The sequence below is a fragment of the Balaenoptera musculus genome, chromosome 3 (genome assembly GCF_009873245.2).
Source record: "Balaenoptera musculus isolate JJ_BM4_2016_0621 chromosome 3, mBalMus1.pri.v3, whole genome shotgun sequence".
Taxonomy (NCBI): Eukaryota; Metazoa; Chordata; class Mammalia; order Artiodactyla; family Balaenopteridae; genus Balaenoptera; species Balaenoptera musculus.
Window position 1 is genome coordinate 152,225,339 of NC_045787.1, and position 16,826 is coordinate 152,242,164.

Sequence of the window (16,826 nt, forward strand, 5' to 3'; positions counted from 1 at the left end):
ATTCACAGGTCCCAGGGATTAGGATGGAGACATTGGGAGGATTGGGAGGAGGGCATTATTCTGTCTCCCACACATAGTGAACCTGTGCAAGCACCCCATGATTATAGCTTTCTCTTCTAAGTGTCTACAAATTATTCCTTGAATAATTATTTCTGAAATTTTGCTAATGATTAATAGTACCCTAACTAGCCCATAATCTACACAGTCCGTCTTAATCAGTTTATAAATATTGGAGTGCTATTTACACAGGTTAGTTTTCTAATATCTCTCTTCTATGATTCCTCAAAGATCATTGTCAGTGATGCAGTTTCTCATTTGCATGTTGTCACCAGACTATAATTCATCTGGATCAGAAATCCTAAACTCATGTGGGACAGGTCTTCAAATACTCATTCAGCAAATAATTATTAAACACGTGTACGGCAGGCAGGACAAGAAGTTCCTTCATGCTGTCTGGTGGCTGTCTAGTGGAAGAAGCAAGGTGAGTCAGCCCCTGTGTATTGTCTAGTGGTGAAAACAGACATTAAACAGATAATAGCACAAGTAATTATTTAATAGTAATTCTTGGGGAAAGTATCAGGATGCTGAGAGGGCATAAATGAGAGAACTAACCCAGTCTAGGATGCTCAGGGCAGGCTTCTCTGAAGAAATGATGTTTAAGCTGAGGCTAAAGCAGGAGCAGATATTAAACTAAGAGGGGCACAGAAAGGAAGACCATTTCAGGCCAGGAACATATATGAAGACCAAAAGGTACAAAGAAACCCTTGGTGTGCTTGAGGAACTGAAAGGAGTTAAGAGAGTAAGGGGGAGAGTGGTATACAGCAGAGGTGAAAAGGTGGGTCAGTACTTTCTAGACTGTGTTAGGATTTTGGACTTTATCCTAAGAGGAATAGAAAATTATTGAAGGGTTGGTTGGTTGGTTTGTTCATTTAATTTTTAATTATGGTAAAATACATGTAACATGAAGTTTACCATCTTAACCATTTTAGGTGTACAGTTTAGTAGTGTTGACTAGATTCACGTTGTTGTGGAACCAATCTCAAGAAGTCTTTTCATCTTGCAAAACTGAAACCCTATACCCATTAAACTATGCCTTTCCTTCTCCCCCCAGCCCCTAGCAGCCACCCTTCTACTTTCTGTCTCTATGAGTTTGACTACTCTAGAAACCTCATCATATAAATGGAGTCATACAGTATTTGTCTGCTATAACATACACAGAAAAATACACCATCATAAGTCCACAGCTTGATGAATTACTACAGCGACCACATTGACGTCACTCTGAACCTTTTCAAGAAATAGAGCATTATGAGCTCCACAGAGCTCCCTGGGAGTCCCCTTTCAATCACTACTTCTCCCTTGCTCCCTCCCCAAAAGTAAATACTGTCCTGACTTTGAACACTAGAGATTATGCCTGCTTTTTAACTTACATACATAGAATCATGGTATGTATTCTTTTTCATCTTGTGATTAGTTTCTTTTGCTCACATCATACTGGTGAAATAAATTCATGTCATTGCACATAGCAGTAGTTTTGTCAGTGATCCAGTGCATGAATATATCACATTTTACCTATTCTGCTGTTGAAGGACATGTGGGTTGCCTGTTTTTTGACTGTTACAAGTAATGCTGTCATAAACATTGTGTACATGTCTTTTGTTACATAAAATATATAACATTTTATTGGAGGTACGCTTAGGGAGTGGAATTATTCTCTCCCTCTCAATTTTCTTTCAAGCCTGGTATGTCCACAACAGTTCATCATCTTTCCTCCAAAAAGCTGTTTCTCCTCCAATGTTTGCTGTTTCAGTCAACACCACCTTCTACCCAGTGTGTTATGCCAGAAACTAGGATGTCATCCTTAGACCCCCACTCCCCCCATATCTAATTAATTACCAAGTCCTGTTGATCCAAATTCCTGAATATCTCTAAAATGTATCCATTTCTCTCCACATCCACTGCAGCCTTCTCTAATCTCTTACCTAGAATGTGGCCTCCTAACTGGCTTCCCTGTGTCTACTGGTGCCCTCTCTAGCCCATTCCCTGTAGTACTGGGGCACAAACTTTTTTGGTTGTGCGTGTACATTTATCCCCAATATATGTATTACACTTACAAATGTTAAACCACTCTATTGGTTTTCTTTGACATAGTACCTTAAAGCCTAACACTTAGGTTAATAGCTAATAACAGCTGTAATAAGTATTTCTAATAGTCTTTCATGATCATTTCTAGTTTGGGGGCTTTCTTTTACAAATCTGATTAGCTGGGTTTTTTAAAACCTTTTATGGTAACTAAAAAGAGGTTGTACAGGAGTAGAAATGTCAGCTCTGCCAATTTATTTTTGCTTTATTTTGTAGGGATGTTTTTAAGACGTCCATTTAGTGAGGGACATTTAGTTAAAAGTAGATGGTATCATGTATAAATCCATGTAACTGAGTATATATGCTATTTTGCAATAAACTGAAAAAACACATGTGTGAGGGAGTCACTGACATCCACTTTACATTTGTGGGATCACTCTTCATTCAGGATACCTCAGATACCATATGAGATACACAACCATCTGACATGGATTGAGAAAGGCAGCCAGTGTTAATCCATAATTAAATGTCATTAAACCTTTGTTTCTCATTTATTATTACAGAGTGATTTTTTTAAAAGTTGAGTAAATTTAGAAAGGTCACTAGATACAAGATCAATACAAACACACACACAGTCAATTGTACTTCTGTATGCCAGAACAAACAATTAGAAAATATATTTTTAATATCATTTAAAATGTCATTGGCCCTGAAAACTACAAAATACTGTCACAGGAAGTTCCAGAAGACCTAAATAAATGGAAAGACATCCCATGTTCATGGATCTAAAGACTTAATATTGTTATAGTGAAAGTACTCCCCCAAACTGACCTACAGATTCAATAAGCCTAAGAAAATACCAGCTGGCTTTTTGCAGAAATTGGCAAGCAAAATTTATGTGGACCTAGAATTGTCAAAACAATCTTGCAAAAGAAAAACAAAATTAGAGGGCTGCATTTCCTGATTTCAAAACTTACGAGTCCCTGTGGACTGGCATAGACATATAGATCAATGGCATAGAACTGAGAACCAGAAATAAACCCTTAATTTATGATCAGTTGATTTTTGACAAAGGTGCCAACACAATTGAGTGAGGAAAAGAACAATCTTTTCAACAGAGGGTGCTGGGACAACTGGATAGCCAAGAGAGGGAAGAGACCAAAGAAATATATATTGTCTCAAAAGTTAAGTGGTTTGCTACCTCTGACACTGCTGAGGAGGATGGCATGCTGAGGACTGGGAAGTATTCTTTGCATTTGGTGATGTAAAGCAAAGTGACTAGAAATTTGGAAGAAAGCAACTATAACATTTTTAAGTTTGCAAACACCAGAGCAAAGAAAGCTGGGTAATTATAAATTATTTTAATGGGATGAGAGATTACTTGAAGAAACCAGCATGAATGCACAAGCTATGAACAGCAGTTTTACTGAGATGAACTGGGAGACCTATCCTAAGAATATATTTGCTTTCTTATGAACTCAGCCCATTTCCAGGGTGCTTTAGCCTTGCTCTGGTCGTCTTAGTTCTCAGGTGGTTCTCCTTTACAGGGAAACAAAAGCAAAAAAGTTTTTGAGAAATGTTTCATCCATTGTTTTGTTGGCCCTGAGCAGTGGACCTATTTCTTTCCTATTCTTCTTGCTCTGAAAAAACTGAAATCTTTTAGGAAGGGATTGAGAGAAGCCCCTTTGCTTGTTCCTGTCATTACTGGCAACTTTCAACTCTTTCTGAGCTTTTTAGTTTTGGGGAGAATTTTTATAAGTCTATATTGTCATCCTGCATTGGCTTTTACTTTGTACGAGTCTTCCTTAAAGTTGAATTTATTTTGTGCATTCTTGCTGATTTCTTCATTTTCTTTCTCATCAAGATGATTTGTAATTACCCAGCTTTTTTGCCTTGGGTTTTGCATACTGTAAAATGATAGGTTGCTTTCTTCCAAGTAACTAGTCACCTCACAATCTGGGTATATGTTATGTTCTGGGTAGCATTTTCCTCTGGTTATCCCTAGCAATTATCCTGTGGAAGATGAAATGAACAGTAAAGCAGATCAGGAACTTGTTAGACATCCTGCTTTTAGCTAAATGAGATTTCTGCAGTTTTGTAGATGACTGGAACCCCTATCAGTACTCTATCTTGTCGGCCAGTTTTGTGATCTGTAAAGAACCTTTGTATTTACTCCATTGGGCCAGTTGACCTTGGTATATTGCCCCCGTCAAAGTCTCATTTCTATCTCTCAGACATGTTCTGAGTTGTTTTCACTTAAATTTTCTTGAAGGATGTACATTATCTTGATGTAAAATAACTGCTTTTCCTTTTTTCCTCCGAATAGTAGGTTCTTAGGTAAAGTATTCTTTTCTGTTATTATCAGCCAATCTTGAGACCCACTTCAACAAATCTCATTGGTTATTTTGTATATTTAGGGTAAACTTTAAATATTTTTCTCATTACTTATATTTATTGGTTTACAAACATCTCAGATTATGAAAACTTTAAACTTCCTGTTCTCATTTGTTTTCTTATATGAATAGTCTCTCACCGTGTTATTTTTTTTCTAATTGTCCTCCATAGGGACTGATTTCATGATTTTTTTTTCATGTTCTCTTACCTCCTTCCTCAGCAGTTTCGCTTAAAGTCCTTCAGTCAGTGGTCAGTTAGCCTCTGGACAAATACTTCTCCTGTTAGTGTGAGTGACACTGTTCCTAGCCCATAATTTTTTTTTTTTTATGAGAATGAGTCATCTCTTTTAACTAACATCATTAATTCAAGGGATAACAGCAATATCACACACTTAGCTAGCACCTGTGAAATGTTAGGAATAGTGGGGAACTGTGTCAATAGAAATTTGCATGAAACAAGGACCCTTGTTTTTGTGTATGGTGTAAGATAGTGGTCCAGTTTCATTCTTTTGCATGTGGCTGTCCAGTTTTCCCATCACTGTTTATTGAAGAGACTGTCCTTTCCCTATTGCATATTCTTGGCTCCTTTGTAGTAAATTAATTGACTATATATGTGTGGGTTTGTTTCTGGAGACTATTCTGTTCCATTGATCTATGTGTCTGTTTTTATGCCAATATCATACTATTTTGATTACTGTAGTCTTGTAATATAGTTTGAAATCTGGAAGCATGATGCCTCTACCTTTGTTCTTCTTTCTCAAGATTGCTTTGGCTATTTGGGGTATTTTGTGCTTCCATACAAATTGTAGGATTGTTTATTCAGTTTCTGTGAAAAATGTCATTGGACTTTTTATAGGGATTACACTGAATCTGTAGATTGCTTTGGGTAGAATGGACATTTTAACAACATTAATTCTTCCAGTCTATGAGCACAGATTATTTTTCCATTTATTTGTGTCTTTTTCAGTTTCTTTTGTCAGTGTCTTATAGTTTTCATTGTATGGGTCTTTCACCTCCTTGGTTAAGTTTATTCCTAGGTATTTCATTCTTTTTAGATTTGATGTATTTATTTATCTATTTATTTATTTATTGGCTGTGTTGGGTCTTCGTTACTGCACGTGGGCTTTCTCTAGTTGAGGCAAGCGGGCTTTCTCTAGTTGCGGCAAGCGGGGGCTGCTCTTCGTTGCAGTGCAAGGGCTTCTCATTGCCGTGGCTTCTCTTGTTGCAGAGCACAGGCTCTAGGCGCACAGGCTTCAGTAGTTGTGGCATGCGGGCTTCAGTAGTTGTGACTCGCAGGCTCTAGACACAGGCTCAGTAGTTGTGGTGCACGGGCTTAGTTACTCCGCAGCATGTGGGATCTTCCTGGATCAGGGCTCGAACCCATGTCCCCTGCATGGGCAGGTGGACCACTGCACCACCAGGGAAGACCCTATTTCATTCTTTTTGATGCGATTGTAAATGGGATTGTTTTCTTAATTTATCTTTCTGATAGTCTGTTATCAGTATATAGAAACACAGCTGATTTACATATATTGATCTTGCATCCTGCAACTTTATGGAATTTGTTTCTTAGTTCTAACAGTGTTTTGGTGGAGTCTTTGGAGTTTTCTATATACAATATCATGTCATCTACAAATAGAGACAGTCTTACTTCTTCCTTTCAGATTTGGATGCCTTTTATTTCTTTTTCTTGTCTAATTGCACTGGCTAGGACTTCCAGTACTATGCAGCATAAAAGTGGCAAGAGTGGGTATCCTTGTCTTTTTCCTGACCTTAGAGGAAAAGCTTTTAGGTTTTCACTGTTGAGTATGATGTTAGCTGTGGGCTTGTCATTATGTTGAGGTACATTCCCTCTCTACCCATTTTACTTTGTTGAGAGTTTTTATCGTAAATGGATGCTGAATTTTATCATATGCTTTTTCAGCATCTATGGCAATGATCATATGATTTTTATCCTTCTTTTTGTTAATGTGGTGTGTCACATTGATTTGTGGATGTTGAACCATCCTTGTGGTGGGAGGAATACATGATGGATAGGAGCCAGCAGAAAAGAAGGCCTCAGAAATAGTTGTATTCAGTGTTATGATGCTTTTGTGGAATGGGGAGTGATGTGGATGAAATAATTAGCACTTGTGTATGTGTACTATGATACCATGATTGTACAAGGACCTAGCAGTGATTTTTAGTTATTTCGATTTATAGCATCTCTTATGCATGAAGTATTTGTTACATCAGTTGTAATAGAAATTATTTCTGAACATGACTTTTCAAGTTAAGTGATTTGAGTTAGCCATCATTTAAAATTACTTTTAAGATGCTTTTTATTATGTCATGGAGAACATCCAACAGATATATATAAGTTCTAAGGATATAAAAAATAATCAAAATCCATTTGAGATCTACAGTAACTAAGTATAGAAGACAAACGATAATGGATAGCTATTGGCAATTAAACTTGCTGACGGTTCAGCTACGTATGACCCTTCTTGCAATGTGGATTGATATATCCAGCACTCTAGGTGTACAGAAGATATTTTATTGTTTCCTTCTCCTTTAAAATTCTATATGAAAAGGTAGTGAAAAGTTTGTTTCTTCAGAATATAACCAAAGAGGTAAGAATTGGTGATTAATCATATTTATTTTACTTCTTAAAAATATTAGATTCAAAAGTAAAAAGTAGGTTACATTTGAGAGTCTACATAATTAAAATGTTTTGTTCAGCCTCTTCTCAACATAAGAAGCAGAAGACAATGGAATATTATCTTTAGTGTGCTGACAGAACAATAACAATCTAGACTTTTTACCCTAATTTATCATTCAAGAATGAGCGAAAGTGAAAGAAGTTTTCAGATGTGTAAAGACAAGTTTACCCAAAAAAGCAAGTTTACCCTTAACAGATCTTCAATGAAAGAACTTCTAAAAGATGTAGAATAAGTAAGAAGGAGGAAACACAGAAGGGAAAAGTGAGATGTGAGGAGTACTGTGATGATTAATTTTATGTGTCACCTTCACGGGGCCACAGGGTTCCCAGGTATTTGGTCAAACATCATTCTGGGTGTTTCTGTGAGGGTATTTTTCGATGACATTAACACATAAATTGATAGATTGAATAAAGCTGATTAAAGCAGATTGCCCTCCCTGTTGTGGGTGGACCTCATCCAGTCACTTGAAGGCCTGGATGAAACAGAAGGGCTGATTCTCCTCCAAATAAGAGAGAATTCCTCTTGCCTGACTGCCTACAAACTGGACATTGGCTTTTTCCTGACTTCGGAGTTAAACTGAAACATCATCGCGCCCTGGGTCTCATGCCTGCCAGCCTTTGGACTGGAACTCCACCATCAATTCTCCAGCTTGCTGACTTACCCTGCAGATCTTGGGACTTGTCAGCCTCTGTAATTGCATGAGCCAGTTCCTTACAAAATAAATCTCTTTATACACACACAAATAACTTACTGGTCTGTTTCTCTGGAGAACCCTGACTAATGTAAGGACTGACAAGCATCTGTAGGTAAAGTGTAACAAATAATTAAAGGATAATTAAAGCAAGGTGGAACTGCATAGTGGGCAATTACACATATGATGAAAGGTGGTGGTTGGAGTCTCATTCTGAAGGGGGGGTGAATGGTAGTCTCCCCGGAGTACATTCATGTCCTAATCCTTGGAACCTGTGAATGTGGAAACGTTATTTGGAAAAAAGGTCTTTGCAGATGTAATTAAATTAAAGATCTTTAGATGAGATCATCCTTGATTGCATAGGTGTGTCCTAAATCCAATGATGAGTGTCTTTATAAGAGACAGAAGTGAAGAGACAGACACAGAGGAGAAGGCCATGTGAAGACAGAGGCAGAGGTTGGAGTGATGCAGCCACAAGCCAAGGTCACCTGGAGCTACCAAGCCAAAAGAGGCAAGCAAGGATTCTCCACTAGGACCTTCAGAGGGAAGATGGCCCTGCCAACAACCTTGATTTAAGACTTCTGGCCTTCAGAACTGTGAGAGGATAAGTTTCTGTTGTTTAAACCACCAAGTTTATAGTACTTTGTTATGGTAGCCCTTTTAAGAGCCTTGTGTTATTTGGGAAGAAGATAGAGACATTGATTAAATGTAAACTTTTTATCAGGTATGCATGTTAATTTTTTAAGGGTAACTTCTAAAAAATAGAACTTGAGTATATAGATGGAAGAAAAGAGGGGAATAAAGAAAATTTTTCGTTATTCATTCAGAAGTTGGGAGTGGGGGGAGTATAAAGAAGCTTAGGGATAATAAGAACAAAGTAAAGTAATAGAAACAGATACAAATATATCATATAAATTAAACAAACTAAACCTGGCACTTGAGACTCCTTTTGCAGTCTAGTGAAAAAGAAAACTATGGATTTCTTAGGATAGTGATCAGTACAAAAGTAAATAGGATTAAAGGAAACCAGGTATACTGAAACACGGTATCAACGTATTTAAAATATTTGTGACATAGTAGTAGATGTGATTCTTTATTAACATATTAAGTAACAAGCTCTTGGTGTGGGTTTAATAACTTTAATTACCAGTATTTTGAGATAACAAAAATTAATGTAGTTGCTATTGGTTACAGAGTTATAGATGAAGAAAATGCTAAATGTCAGTTAGCGTTTAGTGAAAGTAAAGACGATTTCCCTGGCCTCCTGGATTCTACCCATGTATCCTTGTCAAGAACCCTTGCTTTAAATGTTAGTCTTCAAGTGAAGCTCTCCACTCCTGAATAGCTACCACTCCCCTCAAGGGAGGGAGGGAGGCAAAGAATTGGCTTCACAGCTGCCTCCCTGTGTCAAAGGACTTTTCCAAGAAGCTTTCTTCTTATGATTTGATCTTCTTGTTGGGCTTGAGTTGCCAAGGATCCCGATGGATTAAGAGAGCCCCTCAGCAGGGATAAAGCCCCAGTCTTGACCTTTGCCGCTTGACTCACATGAGGAGTGTGAGTGCTCCAAGTAACAAATTCCTGCTTAGATTGATTACAGATAAGGAGGACATTAATCCTGTATCAGAACTGGAAACTCCAAGGTAGGGCAGCTTTCAGGGTTCAGAGATTCAGCGCTCAGCAGTGTTACCAAGGATCTTGTCCCTTTCAGTGTCCCTTTGCCATCATAGCTTTAACTTTATCCTAAGATTGTTCCCCTCTTTATCACAAAATGACTGCCGGCAACAACTGGAGTCACATGTTTCCTTATTCACATCCTGTGGAAAACAGAGAAAAGGCCTCTCCTTCATATGTAATTTAACTTCTGTGTGCCTCATCTTAGGTCATCTGTCTGCCTCCCTCCCCCCTAAAGCTTGCTCTCAAGTAGGTGTCAGTTAAAGCATATGACTGTGTAGAGGTGATGCCCAAATTAAATTAGGTTTCTGTTTCTGGTTTTGGTTTGGGGTGGGTTTTTTTGGCAACTGATAGAATCCATTTGAAACCTCAAGGTGATCCCATGGCCTTGCCTGGAAGTGGGGCAAAGCTGCCAGGAAACAAATAAATTAGAAAGTGACTGTCCATACACCTGCCTACAGGTGCTCTCCTGTGCCTCCTTCTGTGTGAACCAGTAAAGACATTCAAGGATGTCTGTTAGCTCATCAAAGCAAGACCATCTCTTCCCTGCGTGTAATTATCTGTAGTCCTCTCCTGATTCTTAGCATTCTGATTTAGTTGTATATATTGGAAACTATGGATTTATAGAAGTAAAATTTGAAAAATAGTGTCTCAGAAAAGGGCTGATTGGCATTAAATGTTAGTAAGCATCGTTATTCCAGTAAAAAAAGTCTGCCATCAACGTAGAGAGAATTCTAGCTCTGGAGAGTCTTAGACCTACGTCCAAGTGGTTTGAGTGCTCATGTGGAGGGAATGGAGTCAGTCAAGAAGACTAGGAAGGAGGGCTGTGAAGGAAGAGGAGGAAGAGGAAAGCCAGGAGGATGAGAGTCCTGAGAGCCAAGAGAGAAGAGTGCTCAGCTGGGACAGATGTTGCTGCAAGGTCAGTTTGGAAGAGGATTAGGCATGTCCTGGGATTTAGCAACACTGAGGTTATTGGTGCCTTTTAATCAGAGCACTTTTAGTGGAGTGGCTGGATGCAGAGATTAAAATGTGATGAGGAATGGGTGGATACTGAGGAGATGAGAATCACAGGTACAAGCAGCTCTTGAGAACAGTGGCAGTAAAAGGGAATCTTTTGAGATATCTTTCTTTCTTCTTCTCCTTTATTTTTAAGATGGAAGAGACAGGCAGGTTTAAATGAGAGGAAAAAGAAAAAGAGGGAATGATCATTAATACAAGGTTCCTGAGAAATCAAGAAGGGCTAGGGTCCAGATCATTTTGCAGACCATTATGATAACAGATCCTAACAGAAAAAAAATGTAACAGAAGTATGGGGTGGGGGGGATTTTAAAAAGTATATACAAGGTTAAGAAAAAAATTGAAACTTACAAATAAGTTAACAGAAAATTAAAACAAAAGGAAGAGTAAACATTTTCAACTAGACTAAATAACTGATAAAGATAAGTTATAAAGAGAAATAAGATGTTAGATTTAAGTGAAAGTGTAGAAATAGTAAGAAAGTAAATTTATCCATGGAAGTGTGAAGGGATAAAAGCTAGATACTTTTTTTTTTTAACTTTGGGTTTATTTATTTATTTATTTATTTATGGCTGTGTTGGGTCTTCGTTTCTGTGCGAGGGCTTTCTCTAGTTGCGGCAAGCGGGGGCCACTCTTCATCGCGGTGCGTGGGCCTCTCATTATCACGGCCTCTCTTGTTGCGGAGCACAGGCTCCAGACACGCAGGCTCAGTAATTGTGACTCACGGGCCTAGTTGCTCCGCGGCATGTGGGATCTTCCCAGACCAGGGCTCGAACCCGTGTCCCCTGCATTGGCAGGCAGATTCTCAACCACTGTGCCACCAGGAAAACCCCAAAAGCTAGATACTTAAGTCCAGTAGCTGAATGTATTAAATTAAGAAGTTGGGTGAAAAACAAACTTGTGGTTACCAAAGGGGAAAGGGCAGGAGGGAGAAATTTGGGATTAACGGATACGCACTACTATATATAAAATAAACAACAAGGACCTACTGTATAGCACAGGGAACTATATTCAGTATCTTTTAATAACCTATAATGGAAAACAATCTGAAAAAGGATATATATATATATGTATATACATATACACACATACATACACGTACACACACACACGCATATATATATATATAACTGAATCACTTTGCTGTACACCTGAAACTAGTACAACATTGTAAATCAATTATACTTCAATTTAAAAAAAAAAGTTGGGAACAAAAATAAAGAATTGTATTTTTTCCTTTGAATCATAAAATTAAAATTTAACAAACAGAAAATAAAGACAAGGTAGAAGTAAGAAATCTAAAGATTAAAGAGATTATAATTAATGTGAAAACAGAAAAGCAAATAATCAGAACGTACTGATAATGGAAACATCTAAATTTAGGGTAACTAGTTAGGCTCATTTTTATTTTTACTTCTTTTGTAGGAAACAACTGATAGAACATTACCCCTGTCAGAACATTACCACATGAAACAGAGAGGTCTTTGGCACAAGCTTTTTCTTTATATCAGGTCTTGCTTAATCTCCCTCTGTCATTCTTCTCTTGCTCCCGTCATCAGGTAAGTTAAGCGTCTTCTGTATGCCAGAGATACTGGCGGAGATGCTAGATCTCATGCTTTAGGAGAGACTCAGAATAAACAGCCAGTTACTAATAAAGTGTGATAAATGCTAAAATAAATGGAATCTCAGGGTACCATGGAAACATGAATAAAGCACCCAACTCAGCCTTAGGAGACTGGGAAGACGTTCCAGAGAAGATATTTTAGCACAATCCTGAGGCTTAGGAGGTGGTCAGCAAAGGAGTGGTGGGATTGGCGTTTAAGGTGGAGGAAACAAGACACGCAGCCTCTGAGAGCAAGAGTCACATTGGGGTACCTGTGCTGCGTGCCTAAGGAATCCAGCAACCATCCATCAAGTGCCCTAGCCCCACAAGGCTCTTGCAAGTTCTCAGGGCGCAGGAGGAAACATCACCCACACAACAATGTGGACATCACTACTTAGCAGATGGGGTGTTTGCATTTTTAAGAAATGGGGTGAAATTATTAAGTGAAATTAATCAAAGTGGAGAACTTCAGGCTGCTCTGGGGTAGGGAAGAGAGATTTTATTTATTTACTTATCCACTCAGAGAGCCCTTTAAATATTCAAATATTTAGTATCAGCCTTTCAATATATCATCTTATTTGATTTTCACAAGAGTTGGAGAGAGGCTCTTAATCTTTGTTCTGTGTTCTTGTGCTAGTCTTGTACACCCGCCTCCTTTCTGCTTGAGCAGTTTTCAAGTGTTTTAGCCTCCAACTTCCACTAAACCTTAACCATTATGTTGCTCTTTTCCTTTCCTAAATTTCTAAGCACTCTCTGTGTTAGCACTTTAAACTACCTTGCTGATATTTAATTTCTGTGCCAGGCATGCCTCCTCAATACATTTAGTGGTTCTTTAACATTTAAGACCAAGGTGTTTGGTTCTATTGTATTTCTCTTTGGTATTTAGTACGTTGCTGAGCATTTAAGCTAATATTCGTTGAGATGAGGATTCCATAATTGTTCCTGTCCAGAATTGTTTGGTTCTTGTCAAGGAATAAATAAAAGTCTTGTAACTATTTCTGGACTCAACAGGAAAGGCCATACAGAAAAAAACTGAAGTTTTCCAGTAATGTAAAATTTTTTTCCAGATTTACTGAGGTATAATTGACAGATAAAATTGTAAAATACTTTAATGTTTTATATCACCTATAATTTCACATTTTCATTATGACTTTTAATGAAAAAAAATTTACTAGTTCATAGATCTTTTATGCCATTCTACCATGTCTTCACTTAATAAATTGCTTCAAGTATGAACAACTGGTATTAAATTTTGCAGTAGTGCCACTTAATCACAATCAGTCATCAGTCCTCTTGGGAATTTGTTTTAGAGCTGTTGACATTATTTTCATTGTTCAGGTTATTTTTTAATTACAGAAAAGAATAGATAGATAAAATAAGCATACCATGGTACTAAGTGATTATGAAAACCCCTTATTTTCTTTTTCTGAATAACTACTTCCTTGAACAAGAACTGGAGTTTCTTATTATTGCATATTATATTCTTACTGATATAAATGTTTTCAAAGACCTTTTGTGAATGATGATTTGGATAAATTTGGGGGAGCAGGAACATTCTTTTGCTCATACAGTCTGTTGTTGGCATTTGTTTTGATGATGCAGTTGTTCATAGAATCTGTTCTTAGTGGGCGGGCAATCCTTAAGAGAATTTTAAAGTTTTCCTTCAGTGTATTTGATTTTGCTCTGTTGTTGCTCCCCTCGGTGTGTCTTTTCAGTGTTAGACATTGTGACAATTAGTAAACTGCTGTTCTTCTAAGTGGACAGTGATACTGTCAGAGCATCAGGGAGAAAGAATGAAATGGAGTGGTAGCTATTAGGAGCAAGGTATATGGGGTGGAGGCATGCTGCTGGGCTGTGGTAGCTATTAGGAGCAAAGGGTATGGAGTGGAGGTGTGCTGCCGGGCTGTGGGTAGACTTCACACACATTTGTGTAGAACATCCCCATGGCACCAAGCTGGATCACTAGGACAAGATAGGATGGCACCCAGAAAACTAAGGGAAGGGAAGTTAATTTTTTCAGCACTCAAGGGTAGAAGAATTATTATAGACTTTTTCACATACATAACTCTGGTAAGGTAAGAATTGTATTTCAATCTGTTTTTTTTTTTTAATTGGAGTATAATTGATTTACAGTGTTGTGTTAGTTTCAGGTGTACAGCAAAGTGAATCTGTAATAGAAATACATGTATCCACTCTTTTTTAGATTCTTTTCCCATATAGGCCATTACAGAGTATTGAGTAGAGTTCCTTGTGCTGTACAGTAGGTCCTTATTAGTTATCTATCTTATATACAGTAGTGTGTATGTGTCAATCCCAAATTGGAAGATTGGGATTGACACATACAGTCTTTATAAATTAGTAGAAATAGAAGATCAGAAAATTGAACCTGTGACAGTGCTCGACTAATAAATCGTTGATCTAGAATTTGGATCCCAGGTCTTGCTGCTTCCATAACTGTGTTGTTTTCTCTTTACTACACTGTGAATGAGTAAGAAATCATAGGGAGGACAGGATAAGTCACAGGAAAAATAGTGAATGTTTCACAGAAGACAAGCATACAGATCTCTTCAGATATTCTTGAAAATTTTCCCAAGACAGGTTATCATAACACATTGGCTAAACGCTTATATTTTTAAACAGCATAATTATCTGTGAAACAGATATTACTGAAAGTAAACAGTCTGTTTCAGGATTTCAAAGTTTCATGATGCCTTGACTGTGTCTTTCAATAGTTGACTACTAAAATCATTACATAAGCTTTTTTCTCTCTGTTTAATTTGAGAAAGGACTAAAGTTTCAGAATGCAGAAACTGTTTAAGGAAAAGGATGAGTCATAGTCGTCGACAATATCAATCATGGAGAATTGTGAAATCATTTATCTCCCACTTACTGTGTATTAGGAGACCTCTGGTAGCAAATATGCTCTCATTGCCATCCATCACCATGATAATAAGAGAATTTCTTTTGCTAAGCAGTGTGCTTCTGGGGTGTAGAAAGCAAACATTTCCCCACTGGTGTTGTCTTTTTATACACTTTATTATTGATTAATATTTATTTAATATTTTCATTATTTATTTGCTTCTAGTGTTACCCTTTTGTGCTGTGTTCCTCTCCCTCCCTCCCTCTCAGCCCTCAAAGTACTGGCGACCGGCTCCAGGAGGACTTGGGCCCATTGTCCTCTGGAACTGCCTACCTGCAGTCTTGAAAATAACATTTGTGACTTTTCCTCCTTCTGAACTGCCCTTCCCTTTTCATTTTAACCTGTTATAAATGCGAGGATGAGGAGTGGAAAGAGCAACCGGGACAGCTTTTTAAGATTTGCAAAGAGTGCCTGATCTATGATTACCATATTTGCAGGATCAGACGTTGATGAGCTTCAAGTACAAATTTAAATGTACTTGAAAAAACTGTCCCTCCAAATGTAGGACAATGACCATGTAATTTATTGTCCCAAGGGATAGTTTTGGTGTCTTTATGTATCTTGTTAGACAAGTGGATATAGTAAGTTAATATATGTATCCTAATGTGAAATTGTAGGGTAATATTTACCAGTAAATATAAATTAGAGGAATAACATCTTAATTCTAGTTTCATGTTATTTTAGCTTATTTAAACTTTCAAATACAGGCCTGAACTTTTCTAATTTCCTTTGACACTTACTGAGAAATTTGTTCAAGCATGCTTGAATTTCAACAAGACTGCTGGGTAACTGAACCGAAGATTAGTTTGGCTTCCTCATTTACCCCAAGCAAAATCAGTCTCCTTGTGGTGATGGTGGGAGATGGGGATCAAGAGATGAGTAACTACAGAAGTCAGGGTAGCTCAGTCACTTGGGTTTCTGGGGGGTTCTCTGTGTTTGCGTTTTTTCCCTCCTCTTCACCAGCCCACATTGGATATTATCAGTCTTTTATATTTTTGTCAATCTATCAAGTTAAACAGAATTTTTCATGGTTTTAATTTGCATTACAGGTAACATATTAATGAAGCATCTCTCTCCCTGTGCAGATGTAGATTCAGATTCATTGCATTGTCCTTTGTGGATGTATTTATAGCTCTGCTGGCAGTGAGCTGCTTGCAGTGCTTTAGAGCTGTATGGTATCCAGAGAATAGTTGAGCACTTTGATGAAAACTTGATTGATTTTATTTACTTGAAAAAATTAATGTCTGTTTTCTTTTTCTTTTCTCATCTATTTAGTTGCTGATCATCTGGGCTGTGATCCTCAAACACGGTTCTTTGTCCCTCCTAACATCAAACAGTGGATTGCCTTGCTGCAGAGGGGAAATTGCACCTTTAAAGAGAAAATATCACGGGCTGCTTTCCACAATGCAGTTGCTGTAGTCATATACAATAATAAATCCAAAGAGGAGCCAGTCACCATGACTCATCCAGGTAAACAAAAAAAGGAAACTGTAGATTTTGTTTTTCTTCTGAGAAATGATTGCTTTATAGGTAGGAATTCTACCTCTTGCTCAAACCATATCATTTCCAACATAATTCAATGATTATATTTATTTTTGGTATTGCCATTTCTTTGTTGAGGTGCATGTCTTTTTTTCCTTTAGTTGAACTTTTTTCTTTTTCTTAAATAGTGACCATAAAAGCCTGTAAAACTTGCACTTATTAAGTAACTGGCTGTGACTGAATCCTTAGTCATTTTACATTTTAC

General features: G+C 37.6%; 1 protein-coding gene across 3 annotated transcripts in view; it reads left to right on the forward strand.

The window, feature by feature from the left end:
• Positions 1-16,826, forward strand: part of RNF130 (ring finger protein 130) — a 121,092-nt gene that overhangs the window by 12,601 nt on the left and 91,665 nt on the right. For all 3 annotated transcript variants that reach the window (XM_036847173.1, XM_036847174.1, XM_036847172.1), the window contains exon 2: positions 16,355-16,549. In XM_036847173.1, coding sequence (XP_036703068.1) covers positions 16,355-16,549 — 195 coding nt within the window. The remainder of the gene's footprint in view (positions 1-16,354; positions 16,550-16,826) is intronic.